General features: G+C 46.6%; 1 protein-coding gene across 1 annotated transcript in view; it reads left to right on the plus strand.

Annotated features, from left to right (window-relative positions):
* Nucleotides 1-7,646: 7,646 nt before the first annotated feature.
* The window catches only part of Ly75 (lymphocyte antigen 75), a 93,360-nt gene continuing 80,978 nt past the window's right edge, over nt 7,647-20,028 (plus strand). The window contains exons 1-3 of the mRNA XM_055599897.1: nt 7,647-7,765; nt 13,301-13,672; nt 19,447-19,617. Of these exons, the coding sequence (XP_055455872.1) occupies nt 7,672-7,765; nt 13,301-13,672; nt 19,447-19,617 (637 nt within the window). The 5' untranslated portion in view covers nt 7,647-7,671. The remainder of the gene's footprint in view (nt 7,766-13,300; nt 13,673-19,446; nt 19,618-20,028) is intronic.

Here is a 20,028-nt window from a genome sequence, read left to right on the forward strand (position 1 = left end):
AGATGAACAGATTCGGATTCTCTGTTGGGGCTGCTAGTGTCCTCAGACGAGGGGTGTGCCCCTCCTGGTAGGACGCCACATGACATACTGGATGATGGTGGTGAAGAGAAATTGAATTTAGCCCTCACAAGCCCAGCACTAATTTATGGGAAGATGAAGGTTAATGGAACACGCTAAACCCTACCGCCTTCGGGATCCGAACCACAGGCCCAGGAGCTGAGGCTCATCACACAGCAAGGAGGAAGAGGATACAATTTAACAGACAAACATGCCAAGGTCCCCAGAGATGAAAAGATTCTGAGCAGACGCAGCAGCCTTAATCCACAGAGGCGGCTTCCACTCGGTCTCAGACAAACTATGAAAACAAGGTGGGGCCCTTCTCAGAGGACCGGAAGCGTGCAAACACTGAGAAGATTGTCACAGGACCAACGTTTCACTGATGAACAGGCATCTGTGTCTTACAGGCGAATCACGTGTGTTGAGACTCTATGTTTGGAAGTCTTCAATGTATGTATGTGTGAGTGTGTCTTAGAGTGTGTGTGTGTGTGTGTGTGTGTGTATGTGTGTGTCTGTCTGTCTGTATATGTGAGCGCATATGACATTGTATACTTGCAAGTAGGAGAGTGTGTGTGAGTGTGAAAGTGAATATGTACGTGTGAGTGTGTGTATGGTGTGTGTGTGAGTGGGTGTATGTGTGTGAGTGGGTGAGGGGGGGGTGAATGTGTGTGTGCATGTGTGAGTGTGGGGGGTTGGGCTGAAGACTGAGCTCTGACTCACATGGACGCACTGGACCACTGAAGTTCCCTTGGGCCCAGGGCTCTTCACAACTTATCAACGCATTCTGACACTCACAAATGAAGCACTTTGCCACTGGGGCGATGTCAGTGTGTCCGGAGCAGAGTGTGGAAGAAAGCAGGGGTGAAGCAAAGTCGGGGTGCATGCGTGCGTGTGTGAGTGTTGGAGGAGGGCTCTGGGGACAGTGAGTTCACGACACTATTTTCTCTAGCTTTCCTGTAGTGTACGATCACACAGCGAAAGCTAAGGGCAGAAAGAGCCTGGAAGTGTGCGGGGCCTTCAGCTGCAGAACCGAGGGCCTGGCCGGGTGACATGCTGTCACACACACACACACACACACACACACACACACACAGTTATGTCCTTCTGAACACTTGTTCAGGCTCAGACTGTTATGCCGCCTCATCGAAGCTCAAAGCGCTGAGAGTGTGCACACTCGGCCATGACAGGGCGTGGGTGTGATTTCCATGGTACACGGGAGCTCACCTAAGGGGCCCTGCAGAGGGCCTGCACAAGATTCGGCGAGTGAGCAAACCCATCACGGAAGGCGAGGGGCGCAGGAGACCCCATCCCTGCCTGAAGCTAGAGGCAGTTAATTATTGCAGAGAGTGGGAGGCGACTGTGTGAGTGTAGTGTGTCTGGGTGTGTGTGTTTGTCTCTGAGTGTGCATGCGTGTGTCCGTGTGTCTGTCTGTGTGTGTGTGTCTGTCTGTGTGTGTGATATACTTAGGAGGGTAGCAACAAAAAACCAGTGTGCCCACGATAAGCACAGGGATGTCATAATCTATCCCTCTGTGCTGAAATTTCTTAGCAGGGGCCTCCCATCCAAATGTCTCAGAAACAAATATCAAGAAGCCGGCATTAGTAAACTTCTGGCATCAGAGGTTAGACGGGGCTAGCCTTGTCTCCAAGGCTCTGAGTCAACCTTGGTAGAGGCTGGCAGCAAGCTCTGGCTTGTAAAGGTTAAAATAAATAAGAAAGAAAGAAACCTACCCGCCTCTCTCTTCTGATAAAGCTGCAAAACTATTTTTGAAGATGATCGCTTTCCCTACAGAGCCACGACTCCTGGGATTCGGTTATTTGTCATTTTAAGTGCTGTTTTCCTGAGAGAGGCTTCGGCCATGACTTCAGCTGCTTAGGAAAAGGGTGCTTCTAACTACGGATGTGAAAATCAAACGTCACCCTACTTTTCTGTCAAAACAGAACATGTGTGTCTGTCAAAAACCAAAAGTTTCCTCTCCATCACTTTTCTCCCAACCAGGAGATGATCCGTACCTCTGAAGTTGTTTTTACTATTATCATGCATGGCTTGATATGTGCAAAGAAATAAAAATAAATAAAAAAATAAAAGCTTCTTAGAGAATTTTCACTACCTGTGAGATATTGCTCTATTCAAAACACATGGCTGATTCTTGTGATAACTCACTCCCACAAGCACCAGCATTGCCTGGCTCTGTGGCCCTGCCCTCTACGCCCAAATTTCTCCTCTGTCCTCTTTGGCGGTTGGCTAGAAGGTGCTTTCATTGGCTTTTTGGACTTGCCCTCACACCAGTTACTGAATTCACTTGAGTTTCTGAATTTTCTGGCCGGGGTTTCTTTGTCTAGAAAGCAAAGGGGCGAGAGCCCCCAAGGCTGGTCAGTCTCTGCCAGTCTGCCCTCCTTGGTGTGCCTCTTTGAGCTAATGAGGGCGTGTCCAGCACCTCCACGGCTTGGTCAGCCTCTTGGGTCGTGTGTCCCTCAGGAAGCGATTCTTTGTCGGAGAATTCTACAGCGTAAAGCCTATTGAAGAAAGTTTGATATATGTTTGGTTTTCTTGTCTTTTTTATTTTTTGCACACACGTGTGTGTTTGAATTATACCCTTATGCTGGACCTTTGAGGTCTACCTATGCCTTGATTCATAATCCTTGGGAGCTTTGTTATGACCTGGAATAAAGGCAGATCATTATGACGGTGCCCTGGGAGTTGGCTAAAATGTATTTTTAAACTGAGCCCTGATCCAGATCCTCCGGGTCCTGCTGGGCACACCTGAGGCCCTCTGTGCCACACTGGTTCTTTCTGTAACAAAATTACCCGCGCAGTTGCCTAGGCTTCACGTAGAGTTTTGTTGCGTTTTGTTCCCCACGTCTCAAATTTGGATGCCGTCTCAAAGAAGCGCTCTTCCCTATATTGAATCAATATTACAAAAGTCTGGTAAAGCTTTAAAAAATCCTTATTAAGTGCTTCAGTGGAAGAAATAGGACACAAGGAAGCAACTAGTTACAGAAGTTTTCTAAATACATGTTAAGGAAGCTCCATGAAAAGCATCGGTCAGGAAAAGCTACTGTTCTCTGCAAAAGAAGAGGGACTAGGGCCATGGCTTCCCTGAGGGAGGGAGAGCCTTGGAGAAAGGACCACACAACAGGAGCTAAAGGCACAGCAATAGTTGCCTGATGGGAACAGGACAACAGAGAGCAGACTCCAAAGAAGAGCTGGGGCCATAAAGGAATCACAGCTCTTTATAGATGGACATCTTCCTGAAGAAGAAAGGAAAACAAAGACGCCCTGGCTTCTTCTTCAGCTCGCACCTCCTGAGGAGCTGCCACTGGCTGAACCCAACCAGCAGGCAACGGGCAAGGGAGTCTGGGAAACTCAGGGTAGCCTCTTGGGATTCAAACACAGAAGGGCAGAGAAAGGGCTCAGAGACACAGGCAAACAAACTGCACAAGAATGGAGAAAAAGAAATTCAGGTAGCCTCTAAGCGTTGGCCCTGTCTGATGGTGCTAATAGTGAGCACAGCCTGGGCTCTGGGAGCACTGAGTCTAGAAATACACATTCAGGGAACTGCAGTGACATTAGTATTGTAGACAGAAAGCCAAGCTGAGGGCTGCTCCATGGCCACCAACAAGACAGTGGGTGCCACTTATTTATATTTATATTTATTCTCATAACAGAACACTAAAATGAATGAACTACAGAGATACATTTTGAATGTCCTGGGCATAATTCCCAACAGAAGCATCAGAAGAACCTACCTCAAAATAACATTTACAGAATTTTTTAAGTTTACAGAATTATATGTACTTTTTACAGGCAGATCATATACAGGGCAAGAGTATAAAGAAAAACAAAACAAACAAACAACAACAACAACAAACCAGTGCAGTAAGTGACCTGGCTCAGGGGATAAAGGTGCTGGCCGCCAAGCCAGAGGATCTGAATTTAATTCCTGAAATCTGAAGGGTAGAAGGAGAGAAGCAACTCCCATGACTACTGTCATGACACGTACATTCGCTTATGCACACACACACACTCATACACACACAGAGACACGTTCACACATGCACGCTTGTACATACAAATTTGAAATAAAAGTTGTGAAAGAAAAAACAGCTACTAGGAGAGAAAAGGAATTATCAACTGGGGTCTGAGTTCAGTGGTTGAGCACAGGATGAGCAAACATTAGGTCCTGAGTTCAGTTCCCAGCACCGCTCAGGAGAAAGATAGACATGATCAAAAGAAACCAAAAGCACATGTACTCTCAATTTTTAGGTACAGAATATTTTATCATTAAAAGCAGGGCCCCAGGGGTTAGTTTCTTCTCCTCCCTAACTGTGACCGGGAACTTACCATCTTGTGCTTGATTAAATGTTTTCTCACAGGCTCACCCGAGTTCTTTACTGAGATTGCCACTGATACCTTCGCTCGGTGGTTATTAACCTTGGCCCCGTTATAAACCCTCTGTATGCTGTCTTAGTTTCCAAATCTACAAAATGAGGGTAACCTGCTTCCTAGGGTGGTTACCAAACTAGACTGAATGAGAGAATGCTTAGCCCAACGGGCCAGTAACCGGGATCTGCAAACACTGTGCAGTTGCCAGCGTTGCCTCAGCTTCAGGTGTCCTTCCTCCTCGCTGTTTTTACCTGCTTAACACGATCACCTGAGGACCTCCAGCCCAGCGTCTGAAGACCCCTCCTTTTGCCCAAACCCATTTCTCTTTCTTCTAAATGCGTAAACTCCTGCTCCTGCACCATTTTATGTGGCATCTGCTATCGCTCATCCATTCATCCCGGAAACCATGCCAGGTACTCCAAACACAGAAATCAACAAGCTGTCACCGTCACTTTCCTGAGGAGCTTGGATTCTGGAGGACGAAGGAGGAGGAGGGATGGAGAGAAAAGTAGTGAAAGAGGAGGAAGGGAAGGAAGAAGAGAGGAAGGGAGGAAGAGGAGGGACAGGGAGAAAAGAAAGGATGTGGAGAGACAGACCATAATTATCTAGTCCAGATGTGCTGGGTTCTGTCAGGAAAAGGGGTGGCATGTCTAGGAAATCCGCTGCAATGGAAGGTCATCTAGACCACATGGCCCAGAAAAAAATAGATTTCTTAGAGATGATGACAATGATGGAGAGGCCTGAAAGACACACCACCCTTTACTGTCACAATGTCTGTTGAGGTTCTGTAACCTCAGGAGATTATTAGCACACATATACCCGAAGGAATAAATAGCATCAGGGGCAATGGGTGTTTAACGCTGAGCAAGTTATGATGTTATGCAGATGTTTGGAAGGGATGATCTGAGGACCTCTAAGAGATAGGTTCAAATAAAATGTGAATTCTGATCAGAGAGTTAAGGAAAGGATGGAAATAAGGCGGGGAGTGAGAGGGCATCGCAGCCCTGGTGTGGGGCTACACATCCATAATTCTAGCCCTTGGGAATCTAAGGTAGGAAGTTTGGGAGTTCAAGGCCAGGCTGAACTACACAGCGAGGTTTTGTATTTGAAATAAATAAATAAATAAATAAATAAATAAATAAATAAATAAATAGATAGATAGATAGATAGATAGATAGATAAATAAATAAATAAAGGCATCTTCTTTTTCTTTTACTAAACAAAAATTTTCATACAATTTTGACCCTATTCCCCTCCCCCACCTCACCTCCCTACTGTCCCACTTTTGTGTTCTTTCTTTGTGTTCTCCCACCCTCTTTCAAACAAAATAAATAACAACCCCCCCAAAAAAAACAAGAAACAACAACAAATCAGTATCAGCAAAAGTCCAATAAAACAAAAAACAAAATGCCAAAACAAAGGAAAATGAAACAAAAAGTCTACAAAAGTGCCACTTTGTTTGTTTTGTATTAGCCAACTGGGCATGGAGCCTGCGCTGGGGTGCGGTTGATAAGGCCTGTGACATGCCATTGAAGAAAGCTGCCAGGAAGTGTCAACTGCAAAAGCAGTGCTTTGAGTATGACTTTGGACAGAGACTGAAGAAGACAAGACCAGTTCAAACACGTTGGTGAAAACAAGAATAAGGTAAGAAGAGGGTTAAAGAGCAAGGACTTGCTTTATCTTAGACAGAGTTTTCTTTGTGGGTCATGGCCTTCTTTGAAACTCTCATGAAAGCCTCAAATCCCTCTCCTAAAGTAAAAGCTATCTTTATAAAGACAGCCACTGCCTTCAACGAGCTTCAAGTCAGGTGGGCTCAAAAGGAAGCGAATGCAGCTGCACTAGCAGGTGCTGCTAAGTTACCAACACTTTCCACTGTCTGATGCCTACAGGAGAAGGTGCCATTCACAAAACAGAAGTCTCTGCTGTCCTTCCCCTTTAATCTCAGTCCCTGTCTCTGTGTGTGCGTATCTCTCTCTCTCTCTCTCTCTCTCTCTCTCTCTGTATGTGTGTGTGTGTGTGTGTGTGTGTGTGTGTGTGTGTCTCTTTCTTCCTCCCCCCTCCATCACATCAGTTACACTGGTCTTCTAAGCCCACTTTGCTTCCCCTTTGTTCTGTCACACTTTCCTCCCTTGGCCAGACACCCATCCATCTTTCAAGCCTCAGTTAACCAGTTGTCTTTCTTGATGCTTTGTCTGATCCTGCTGTGCACTTTGCCCTGAGTTACTGTGCAGGAGTCATGTCTTCCACAGACCACAGACGCCAGAAGGCAAAGATGGCGCTCTAGCATCCTAGCTCATAATGTGCCTCGTTAGTGTGCCAAGTGCTCTCTGTGGCCACTAGATGCAACAGGGCATGGGAGGAGGATGGAACCACGATGGGTTTGAAGCCACCTGGGCAGCTGGAACTTGAAAGTAGACCTAGGTCCATCCTGATGGCAATAGCCACCTTTGGGGAACAGGAATGGGGGGGGGTTATACATCCTATACTCAATAAATGAGTTTAAAATATAAGCTGTTCACCTCTGGGCAAGTTAGTTCATTTGGAACTTGTCCTAGTGGTAGTGTCATCCAAGGGATAGAATAAGCGGACTTGAACTTCAGATTCTAGATGCAGACTTCCACATTTCAAATGAATTATTATCACAAAGAAAAAAAAAAAGTGCAAAGGTCAAATAGTAAAAAAAAAAAAAAAAAAACCTCCTTAAACAGTACAATCGCTGGAATAACTGCTTTTAATTCTGTCAACCCCCAGCGTGCCTCTAGTCCACCTTTGTTCACATTACCAAAATGACTAAGGTGTTGCTAAGTATAACTGAGGCCTCCGGCTTGGCCACAGGGGCCAAAGGTCCAAGCTAGCACTTCCCCAATCCGGAGCAGGGAGAGTTGCTAGCACGTATCCAACCAGCTACAGGTACGGAGGCTTAGCTACACCACCAAAGGGCACTTCCCCAAGTTTGCTTAAGAAGAGGGGGCGCGGGACCCCCACATCCCAAACCCTGTGGTTTTCCTGCGCACTCTTCCCGCCTTCTGGAGGTCCCCGGCGCTCGCAGACGTCTGCAGTGGGTGGGTGGGGAACTCCGCACGCCCCCTCTCGGCCCGGGACCCTGGGCTCCGCTCTGATTGGCCGAGAGCGGCGGGGGCGGGGCCTGAGCGCCCCAGAGGTTGCCCCGGAGGCCGGCGGGGCTTCGCCCCAGGAGCCGGTGAGAGCCGCCGAGGCCTGGGACCGGAGATGGGGACGCACCGGTCCACCCCGGGCCGCGCGGCGGGGCTGCTCCTGCTGTGGCTGCGGTGCTTCGGGCTTGTGGAGCCTGCCCAGCGCTCAGGTAACCGGACGACCTCGACGCCGCTGCTCTGAGCATTTGCCTCCTCCGGGTCAGGTCTCCGACGCCTTGCTCTGGGGAGGTCTCACCTTGGAGGGCAGCGGGCAGGGCTGTGTGGTGTGAAGGGACCCTCTGCCTAGAGGAGGCCCACGGTCTTTTTCCAGAGGCTTCTCTGCCCCTGGTTCCTCGACTGCCCCCTAAAATCATGCTTCCCTGGGGTTCCCACTCACCTTTGCATCCCTGTCACCCCTTAGTCATCTTGGTTTCCTCTGGGACAAGGATAAGTACGAGGATTCCCAGAGATCACAACTTCACTGTGGCCACTAGTGAAGTGGCGAAAAGGAACTCAGTAAGGTTCAATCATTGTCTCCAGAAATCAGCCAGGAGTCTTAGGATGCCCCTCCCAGTCACCTAGAGCAGGGGCTCTTCTAATTTGATTTTTATCTCCAAATGCTGCCCACCTAGACAGCTGGCCCCCAAGCAGAAGAGCAGTGGGGAAAGGATGCCTGCTGTGAAGCTCACGGTAGCGCCAGCTTCACCATTCAACTCAGCAGTTACACATTTTGCTTTTGCTTTCTCTTTTTGCCTCAGCAAAAGGTGTGCCGAGGACCTTTTCACTTGGTGGGGCCATCTAGTTGGCAGTCTATGGGCTGAGAACACCCCCCACACACACACACACACTTCTGCTTATCTTGTCGGTGTGGAGAAGGAAGAGATCGTCAAGGTGGGGTTTTAGGAAGCTGATGGCTCCTGCTTTCTTGGTAACTGAGCTTAGTTACTCTGGTGTAGACTGTGTCCAGAGTTCCCAGGAAGTTTCCAGAAAGGGTGGCTGTCATCAAGGTGCACTTTAATGAGTCATGTATTGACTCACTCTTCTCCATTCTCCTTTGACCTTCTGCACTGGGAACCCCCAAAGGAGATATTAATGGTAAAATCTTTTATTGCTATGAGAACTCAATTGTGTCTGCTGCAAAATCCAAGGAGAAAAACCTACCAACAGCAATTTACAACGAAAGCATGTTAACTTCCAATCACTTAACTCTTGGCTTCCATCTACATCTGTGAGTCCTGTTTCATTTCCTTCACAACTTTTTTAAAGATTTCCTTAATTTCCAAATGTCCGGGTTGGGTTTTTTTGTTTTGTTTTGTTTTGTTTTTTTGTTTGTTTGTTTTTTGTTTGTTTGTTTTTTGTCAACTTGACAGAAGCTACTGTTATCTGGGAAGAGGAACCTTGACTGGGAAAATTCTTCCATCAGGTTGTCCCAGGCAAATCTGTAGAATATCTTCCTCATTGATGATTGAGGACTGAGGGCCCAGCACGCCGGGAGTGGGTCCTCTCCCGACCGGTGGTCCTGGATAGTATAAGGAAAGAGGCTGAGGAAGCCCTGGGCAGCAAGCCAGTAAGCTGCATTCCTCCATGGCCTCCAGTTTGGTTCCTGCCTTGAGTTCCTGCCCTGACTTCTTTAGATGACAGAGTATGCTATGGAAGGAGTGTGTGTGTGTGTGTGTGTGTGTGTGTGTGTGTGTGTGTGTGTGTTTCTTCCCTTCACACTCTTGAGACAGGGTCTCTCCCTGAACCGGAAGTTCACCATCTTGTCAGGCTGGCTGCTGTCCAGCTCCTGGGATCTATCAGCCTGTCTCTTCCTCACAACTGCACGGTTGCAGGAATTCTTGGCCCTCTCTTTCTTTTAGTTTGATGTGGGTACTGGGGTTTCAAACTCAAGTCCTCATGCTTGACCGGCAAGCAGTCTTTTCCGCTGAGTTGGCACTCCAGCCCAGAACTGGAGTTTGAGCTTCCGTCTATTCTGTTAGCTTGTGTGGCAGTGGGTCAGAGTTAGAGTGAAAGCAATGGCATGCACCATGATGTCATGTGTATGCAGGAAGCTTGGGGAGCTGGTCCAGGCCACCCAAATGCCAAAAAAGTACCTCTGTGTTCTTGGGGAGATGCCAAGTTTCCTTTTTGGCTTCCTTGGAGAGCTAACAGCGTGAAGTAACATGACCCTTTAGGGCAGCCTTTTTCAGCCTGGGGGATTGGGGGTCTAACCACCCTTTCACGAGGTCACCTAAGACCATGGGAAAACACCGATGTTTATATTATGATTCCTAACAATAGCAAAATTACAGTTGTGAAATAGCAACGAAAACAATTTTATGGTTGGGGTCACCACAACATGAAGAACTGTATTGAAGGGTTGCAGCATTAGGAAGGTTGAGAACCTGTGCTTTGGGGATTTCTGAGCATCTCACCAGCCACACCATCCAATCTGGAATTATTTGCTTTCTGATACCAAGTATACGGCCATGAACCCAGTGGTCTCTCCAGAACTTGTTTTGAATAGCAAACTCACACTTCAGATTCTCTCCTTCTACGGCTGTACATTCTTTACACTTGACAGAGACTGCAAAACGCTTAACAAAGTAAGCTGTGGAAATTCCCTGGGGACGATCAGTGCCACCACCTCCGGCCTCTCCACTTCCCCAAGCCTTTTCCCCGCCTGTGGATCTGTGGTTATAGCAGACATATGCTCCTATCCAGCTTCTCTCCCAGGAGGTGCAGTGTTCTTTGTGCAGGACCTAAAAATAGTAACTAGACAACAAGAAAATGTTTTTAAAAAGAGATGGTTTTCTTTGATAGAAATAAGAATGCTAGAAAATCATTTTCAAGCCGGTCGGTGGTGACACCCACTTTTAATCCCAGCACTTGGGGGAAAGAGGTAGGAGTTGAGTTTGAGGCCAGCCTGGTCTACAGAGCAAATTCCAGGACAGCCAATGCTACTAATGAGACCCTGACTTGAAAACAAAAACAACAACAACAACAAAAAACTATTATGAGAGAATTATACTGCCCCTCCCCCAGCAAATATATTCTTTATTAAAGCTTAAACCTACATTATATGTGAAGGACAATGACAATTTTCTCTTAAAACCATTAATAATGAATAATCTTTCTAGAAGGTCTCATTGGTGAGAGTGCCAAGCACTGATATTGATTACATACTCAGCTCAAGCACAGGTTTAGTCCGACACACATACCTACATCCAGAAGCAAACTTCCTTAAGACACTTGGCAGCTCCTCCTTTGCTACTCCATGCCACCCCATGCTCCACCTGCAGTCTGGTCCCTTCCAAGCTGGTGAGCCCACAAGTGTCCCAAAAGTAACACAAGTCTACAAAATGAAACGTCAAGCTCCCTCCCTTCCGATGAGTGTTGATAGTGCAGGAACTGTTGACTAAACTCACATGTCCGTTTTAAGTGAAATTAGAATGACTCCAACCGATGGTGTGGGCATCTTTGAGAAGACTATGCGATGACCTTAGCAGAAGTTGGTGAGACCTGGGGAGCTAGGACTCTGTTACCCGGTGAAAGCATGGCCTGCTAGCTCTGGAATTGCCAGCCAACGCTCCACAGCTTTCATCTGGTCTTTAGGGATCTGAGGTACCTGGGAGAGGAAGCGGCTCCCGTGAGTCTTCCAGGGAACCAGTGCGACATGCAGATAGATCTTTAATCCAGGCGCTCCAAGACTTTGCTCCATTGCTGCTTCTCCCACCACATTAGAACTTGGACCTAACCCGCCGAATTCTTTCATTAAGAAACCTGCAAAGTGCAGAACTCCAAAAGAAAGCAAAATTTCTGCTTGCCCAGGGAACCTGTTCAGGGTCAAGGGTCATGGAGCAGTGTGTCCGGGAACGAGCACTGAGACTACAGACAGGGTCAGTGAAAGGGATTTCTCACCGTATGCATGTGTACATACATGTACACTGCATACCAACTAGAGGTCAGAGAACACCTTTGGGTGTTGGTCCCAACTTTCCACTTATTTGAGATAGGGCTTCTTTGTTGTTTTGCTGTGGGGTTTTGTTTGTTTGTTTGTACCATTTATGCCAGGCTAGCTGACCCAAGAGCTTCTGGGCCTCCTGTCTCTGCCTTCGTTTCCTGTGGGGACATCAGGATCGCAAATACCCATGCGACACAATTGACTTTTAGGTGGGTTCTGGAGATTCGAGGCAAGGTTCTCAGTCTTGCTTGGCTAGTGCTTTTAACTAATGAGCCAGCAGCCCAGCCTATAATCCTTTTAAATTCAAATCTGAAAGCAGAAATAACTACCACTTTAAGGCTTTCTTTGTTGTTTTTCCCCATTGTTCGTCATGCTGCTGCTGCTACTTAAAACAAAACAAAACAAAATTCCAGCCACAGTCCACATGATCAGATAGAATTCTGTAGCTGTGACTTACATGGCGACATTTCCCCTCTAGCTAACAGTTCCTGGCATGATAATTTTTAACTCTTTAACCCATGACTCGGGAAAATTTCCAGTGTTTGTATACCCAGGGACTGTGAAGCTGAACTCAAAATGAAAACGCTTTTTGGGAACTGAGAATCTTTCACTCTGTTCTGCTGACCTCTGGCTCACTGACAATGACTGTTAGAGCTTGTTTGAAATAGTTCAGTGTTACGTTCATCAGCGTGACCGTTTATGCCATTTTCCCCCTTTGTAAAAGAGTTGATGTGGTTTGTAATAGATGTAAATCCTGGTCCTCAAACTCAGGTGTAGAAGAAACACCATATTCCTTTGTTTTCAGAAACTCAATTAAATTTGATTCTGAGTTTCCATGCTGGTGAGGTGACATCACTTTTATCTCCACCTCTGTCCAGATCTCCCTCAGCTCCTGCACAGTCCTGGGAGATCAGCTGGAGAGGCCTCCTCTCTTACGTTTTTAGCTTCTACTGGTTAAATCTCATTTGCTCTGGTTCACACATAGCCAGATTTTAGAGCTGGCTCAGGTTACTCCTGGGACCTCGTGGCTGGTCTCCTTCAGGTGATTTTCTCGGTGACTCTGCAGCCTCTGTCCCCAAGAGGTGCCACAGGGTTCCCCGGCGGCATACCACAGAGAGATAGGCCTCAGAAGGTTCAGGAGAAGCTGTTTTTCATTGGATTCCCCTTTTCATTAACCACTGTAAGTTTCCCTGAGCCAGCGGGAAGACTGCAAAGCTCGACCTTCACGCTGGGGGAGGGGGAAGGAGCTGAAGCCAGAGCAAATTCTGATGGCATTTACCAGTGCGCTGTGGACACAAACGAAAACTGCGAGGCAGAAGTGTGGTCCCGAGTAGACTGAGACACTTTTTCATTGGCCACAAACCACTTGTGGAAGAAAAGGGAAAACCGAGTAGTTGCCTCATAAGCAAGGCAGGGAGCCTTGCATGGAATAGCAAAACCAAGCACACACCCTGCTCTGTACTGACAGGGGTCAGCGCCCATCAGCCTCCTTGCATCCACAAGTACAGCCTACAATTGAGGAGGACAAAGTTTAATAGCTTGCTCCGATCTCAAGGTAGCACAGCAGAGGCAAACCGCAAGCACAGGCAGACTTTAGAGCCCGCGTTCTTACCCTGCACTGTGCCCCTTACTCTTCGGGGAGCACAAGAGTTACCAAGCCCAAGGGTGAGTGCGGTCTGGTCCGCAAACAAGCAGGAGCAAGGTCTGTTTGTCACGTGACTCGCCATCCTGCAATGTCTCCCTTTTTACTGTCTTCACCCAGGTAATGATCCGTTCACCATCCTCAATGAAAACACCGGCAAGTGCATTCAGCCGCTCACTGACTGGATAGTGACCCAGGACTGCAGCGACACCAAAAGCATGTTGTGGAAATGGGTGTCTCAGCACCGGCTCTTTCACCTGGAATCCCAAATGTGCCTTGGCCTAGACATTACCAAAGCCACAGAAAACCTGCGGATGTTCAGCTGTGACTCCAGTGCCATGCTGTGGTGGAAATGTGAGCACCACTCTCTATACAGTGCTGCCCAGTACAGGCTGGCTCTGAAAGATGGATACGCCATCGCCAGTACCAATTCATCCGATGTCTGGAAGAAGGGGGGCTCCCAGCAGAACCTCTGCGACCAGCCTTACCACGGTGAGTACCGGAGAGGGATCTGGACCCTCTTGCTGGAATGTTTGTTTGATTTGGCATTTAATGTCACACCCAGCACAGCTTGGTCCTAGGAACCTGACCTGGGTGAAGCGAGCTGTGCGCAGTCTGACGGGAGTGGCACCAGCTGCCGAAGCAGCCCAGAACCTCAGTGCATTTGTGAGGTACAGTGCAGGAGGAGGGGTTAGCTAGTCCTGGAAAGAGGTCTCTGTGGGCCTCAGGCTGTGACCATGAAAAGAAGGACGCTGCAGTTGGTTTTTGGGGGTTTTTGTTGTTCTGTTTTTACACACTGGTCAATGGTTGATAATCACTTGTACGTGGACCATACCTTTCTGAGCCTGATCCGTATGGAGAAGGCTTTGCCACCTTCCCCTGGTTCTGAGGCATCTGTCCTTGATGCAGGGCTGTGCCCAAGACAACAATACACATTCATTGAGGACCTCATCTGCTCTTTTCACACTCGGGCCTTCCTCAGTGCCCTACAGATGAACATGTGTGACTGACTTTCAATAAAGTCACAGTGAGCTGCAGTCTTGCCACGCACCTGTAAGGCTGAGGGGTATTCCCACCTTTCCCCTTTGTAGACAGCTAGAAAGGCTCAGGTGTGTCATCGGAGGTGTGTCTTCGTTTTTCGTTTTTGTTTTTGTTTTTTGCTAGGCACAAACAAAGGGCAACCAACCCAAAAAAGCCAAGACATCTGGCCTGGGGAAGATAAGGTTACTTAACTATCGGTTTGAAAAGCACCTAAGCCCTGACCAGAGTCATGTAGCCTCCATGGGCACCAGCCAATCCCGATCAAGGTTACATAGCCACAGTAGGAATTCCACTTTCTGGCTTTAACAGAGACCTTCCCGCTCCCCTAGGGGTCATGCTGTCTAGGTGGTGGCCCCAGCATGCTGGACTTCCACAGAATAGACACCGTTTGTTGTCTGCATGCCACTGGAGTCTGGGATCGTTCCTTCAGCATATTCCAGACCCTAACACCACCACCACGACTGCACCAAAAGGCTTCTCCAATGAGGCCTGAGAGCTGCACTAACAGTGATCTTATATCACGTCCATTTTGCAAAATAATCACCGTAGGTTTACTCTTAGGGCCTATGAGCTGCCAGTCTCATATTCTTGACCATATTTACATACCAAACATGTGTTTCCTCCTGTGCACTGGGCCTTAAATCAAATCAGGAGTTGATTGGCACCCCCATTCCATTCATGCCACTGTCCCACCCATGGGCATTTCTTGCCACTCTGGTCATTGCTGCAGCTCCCGGCAGTCATCACTGGGTGATACTGTTGACGGCTCCCTCACACTCATAGCGGACCGGATAGCGTCTTCCAGCCCCACAGAAGCTAACCAGGAAGGAGAAAACTTTCTCAGTACCAACTTGATTTTTCCATGTCCTGTGACCAAACTATGTGTAGCATCTTCAGTAGTTGGGTCTCACCGTCAAGTCCTGATGGACAAACAAGAGCAGTGCCAAGAGCCTGACTGTTGGGTGGATCTTTGGGGCACGTCCAACCAACAACTTGAGGGGAAGTATCCCACACTTGGCACTGGGCCTGTTATTTGGCAACCTATGGCTTCTGGGAGGAACAGTGCCCTGTGTAGGGCAATTGCAAGTGAATTCTTACTTAGGAGAATACGTAGATATTCATTTATATGAAACACTTAAAAGGCAGATTTTTTTTATTTCTTAAACCTCCTAAATGTTGGTTATTCTCTTCCCAACTCCCTCCTCCGACCTGTCCTCCCACTACTCTCCCCACTTAACCCTCCTCTTCATTTTTCCTCTGTTTCCCTCCATATCACCTGTGTTCTACTATCCTCCCTCCCTCGAGGTCTTTCTCTCCCCTTCCTGAGTCTATGGCCATATTCAGCTTATGTGAGCTTTAAGGGACTTTCAGGAAATCAACTTAAGCTCCAGTCTAACCACTATCTGCGCAGGTTTTTCTGCTTAGAGAATCACTTTCTATTTCTCTTGAAGATCTAAAAAAAAAAAAAATTTCAGGAGTGTCAAAAAAAGGTTAACGAAGAAATATTAGGCACTTGGAGATGGGGTTTTCCTTTCCTTCAACTCATGATCATTGAATCATTAAATTGTTTCTGTTGGCCAGCTTCCTAGGAACTTCAGAGTGGTTACCTGAGAATCCCATGACTCGGAGGGGAAAATGCTTGCTGTGGGGACTGGAGTTTGAATCTTTAGCATCCGTGGAGATCATGGGTGGGTGTGGCAGCCTGTTTATAATTTCACTGCCCTGGAGGTACAGACAAGAGATCCTTGGCTGGGCTGAGCTAAGCATGGTGGCTAGTACTTGGGAAGCAGAGGCAGGCAGATTCCTGAGTTCCAGGCCAGCCTGGTCTACAAAGTGAGTTCTAGGATAGCCAGAGCTACAAAGAGGAACTCTCCCCATCTCAAAAAAAAAAAAAAAAAAAGAACAAAAAAACAGAAAAAAAAGAAAGAGAGAGAGACACTGGCTAGCTAGACTAGTCTAATCAGAAAACTAAGGATTCAAGTGAGAGAGTTGGAGGTCGATCAAGGAAGAACACCAAAGTCAACATCTGGCCTCATACACATTGTGTACACAAGTATACATACATACCAACACACAAAAACATACATACACCACATAGAAAGAAGGGGTGTGGGGGTGGCAGAGACAAAGAGACTGAGAGAGACGGAGAGCACGGGGGAAAGACAGAGTTGTTGCTTGAAATTAAAGCAATCGCTTTCTGGACACCCCTTGAGGACAAGCTTAAATATTGTGCAACAAGTGTCTAATGTGGCAACTAGAAGAAAACACTGAACCCAGAAGAACGGCTTCAGGTTGCATTTTATTTGTGTTTGTTCTGGGATCAGGAAGGGCCACTTCCTTGTGGAGCTTCATTGTTCTCCTGCCCTCTGTTCTTTTGAGAGAATAGTAGTCATCTTTAACTCCCTCAGTCCCTAGAGTGTCTCCATTTCAGTAACCCTTCTTTATCTCTCATCTGATGTGTTTTATTTCTGCATTAATAATATTCACACAACTGCTAAAGTCATCAGCAGCACAAAAATGGGGAGGGGACTAGGAACCCTCCACAGTGCCCAGGAGAGCGACAGCTCGCACACAGCACAGCCAAAAGGCTGAATTTGTTTCCTTATCTCTCCAAATTTAATACTCAAAATGCTAAAAAAAAAAAAAAAATAAAATAAAAAAAAAAAAAATTAGACACATAGAATTCTGCCTAGTTAATATTTATATATGATTTTAATTTGCACAGAGGCCAAGGCTAAAGCTGCCGCTTTCTCTGAACCTCTCTGGGTTAGTGATTCCACTCAGTCTCTTCAAGTCAGAAAGCTACAAGCCTGTCTTGAATTGTCGCACTTTCTTCCTCCTCCATTCAACTTTAACCAAATATTAAGTCCTGCCAATTCTAACTTGTACATTATGTGTGACCCTTCCTATTCTGCTCTCTCTCACTGCTGATACCAGCCCATGCCCAAGCCTGCTATCTGTCTTTATAAGGAGAAGGAAAGTAGGATATTCAAGTGCTCATCAAGTGCAGTCAAGGTTACCCAGCTTGTGTAGCAAAGCTGGGGATCAAAATTAGGTTTCAATTCCCCAAACAACGGTATCCTGTTTCTCCTTTAGTTTTGTAGCCTAATTTTTTTTTTACTTTGACTTTGACTGTATTAACACTCATGTACCATTATAGTCTGAGTTTCCTCAAACTTCATCATATGAATCATCTTTATACCAAAATGCTTTAATTATAAAAAAATTATAAATGAATTGTTTTTAACTAGCTCCTGTATGTACAATTGTATAGTAAGATATTTTGACCCAAATGACATCCTCAAATCACAAATGTAAAGGATAGCCTATGAACTCTGTGTGCTCTTGGTGACTCCTTGAAGCCTACCAGACTCTGTCTAATTACTAAAGCAATTCATTTTCCACGTAAGCACCTGATCTCACAAATTTGTGACAATGGCATATTCAGTTGTTGGTTTGAAGATGTTGCCGCCTTGAATCCACACATTCAAAGGAGATTCTTGCCAGGAGAGCCTGTCACAATAAGGAAACGCCTGGGCCCCAAGTGACCCAACAACAGCAAAGGAAAAGTGAAAACAAAATGCTTAATTAACAGGGCCCATCAGTTAGCTGCCTGCATCCAGCATGGCACTGTGTGACACAGAGAAATATATAATGACAATCGTCTTTGAGCCACGTGTAATTTGCAAAAGCAGTGAATGGTGGAGTTCTGGCTATGCCTCCGTGACCACTGAAAGAGGCTGCCCTCATCCCCTTGCTTCACAATGAGCCATCAGATGTGCCCTTAACTACTCCTAAAAGGTGGGGACTTCACAGACAGCTCTGATCTCACAGGTTTGTGCAATTACAGGAGTGTGTCTGAAAGGACTTTACCTACAGAAATAAAAAGTTTTAGAAAAACCTGATAGTCCCGGAGGCGGCGGCAGCAGCAGCTTTGCTTCATGTTCTGGGATTGGCTTCTCAGCATAATAAGGAAGGGAAATTGGTCATGTGCCTTGGGTAATTTTTTTTTTGATGTGATCAAATTTGAAACATATGTGATGATCAGGCTCCTTATAAAACAAAAGATCACCGTACTTGTTAGCAGAATTAGTCTCTTGAAATCCATTTTAGTGGCAAAGGAAAACAAAATCAATGACCCACAAAAGGTTTTTTTTTCCCCCACAGAAAAGCATCCAGATGGTTCTTAGGTGTTTTATACTGCTGTTTAATACCTTCCAAACTTAAGTCTCTCGGTTCAGGCACGGGAACACTGCAGAATGATAAAGGATGTAGATAGAATCAAACTGCTATCTCAAGCACACTTTAAGGCAAATTCTTGAGACAGTCTGAGGGGCTCTCAAAGCCTGATGAAGGTTAATGAGATTTGATAACTGTGCTCTCCCTAATGGCCATTCTTTCAGCAGATAACAACCAGAGTTTTGAAGAAACTGAAGCTATAGAAAGAAAGGTGAAATAAATAGATTCGTGGTTAGTTGCTCTCTAAAACATGTTTTCAAGAGGACTGTTGTGGTAGTTTCCAGTGCCTTTCTGTGGACCAGAGGAAATGGTCAAAATGAAAGCTACACTGGCCACCTCATTGACCAGCAGCTTCTCCCATGGGTGCCTCATGAAGGCCAGTTTGGTTTGTTTGTTTGTTTGTTTGTTTGTTTGTTTGTTTGTTTGTTTGTTTGTTTTTCATAACCTGAATCCCCATGTCTTGACTCTTTCCAGTCAACTAGTCAGGAATCTCGAAGCTCTCTTCCTTCACTTCCTCAAAAGGCACAGGCTCAATTCCGTTGGGCAATGGCAACCTTTGTCCATCTTCCTGATTGCACATGTGTTTCCAAATCTGACACACACTTCATCGATGTCAGCCCCACACTCACTAAAGAGCTGTATCTCTGTTGAGGTACCCATTTTGAGGAAGTACCTGACCCTGCCAGGGTCTTTCACAGCTTCCTTAGAGCTTACTCTCTCACCAAAAACACAGTGGATTACCCTTGAGATAATAAACCCTGATGTTCTCAGTCTGAAGTGCAGAAACTAAGCTTGTCTCTCGGCATTCGGGAAACCCCAGCATTCAAAGTAGAGACCCAAGCAGTCGGTATCTACGCATTATAGAGCCTGCTCAGATATTGTGGGCTCATAAGTGAAACCAACAGTCTCTAGAAGTTTTAGAAATTAGCTAGCCCAAGGTGACTGCTCAGCTTTTAACTCTCCTCTCCTTCCTCCCCACCCCACAGAGATCTATACCAGAGATGGGAACTCCTATGGAAGGCCTTGTGAATTTCCGTTCTTGATTGGTGAGACGTGGCACCATGAGTGCATTCATGATGAAGAGCACAGTGGGCCGTGGTGTGCCACCACCCTACACTATGAAGATGATCAGAAGTGGGGCATCTGCCTAGAGCCAGGTTTGTGTGGGCTGGAGAGCTCTTTAATGGCAAGAAGAGAGGAGTGTTTATATGAGTCCAAAGGGGGAAAGGGAGACTTAAGATGGCTGGAAAGTGCCTGCAGCAGATGTTATCCTGGTGAGGAATGTGCGTTTTTCAGGAAGGGGAAAAGGTCATATGCAGCTTTGAATTTGCCTTCAGAAGCTGGTCAAGAGGAGAAGCAGGACAGTTTGTGTCATGGAAGATGGGGAAGGGGGTTTGCTACGTCAGGGAAAAGCTCAGCTACATCAGAAGAAAAGTGGAAAGGGCATGGGCAGATGGGAGATGGCAGATTCAGCAGAAAGTGGGGTACAGGAGACTGTAGCTTAAACAGAAGGAAATCACCTTTGTGCGTTTCACGAAGCACACAAGAGCAACAGGGACAAACGGGCT

Source organism: Psammomys obesus, unplaced genomic scaffold (assembly GCF_907164565.1).
Source record: "Psammomys obesus unplaced genomic scaffold, mPsaObe1.curated_primary_1811, whole genome shotgun sequence".
Taxonomy (NCBI): domain Eukaryota; kingdom Metazoa; phylum Chordata; class Mammalia; order Rodentia; family Muridae; genus Psammomys; species Psammomys obesus.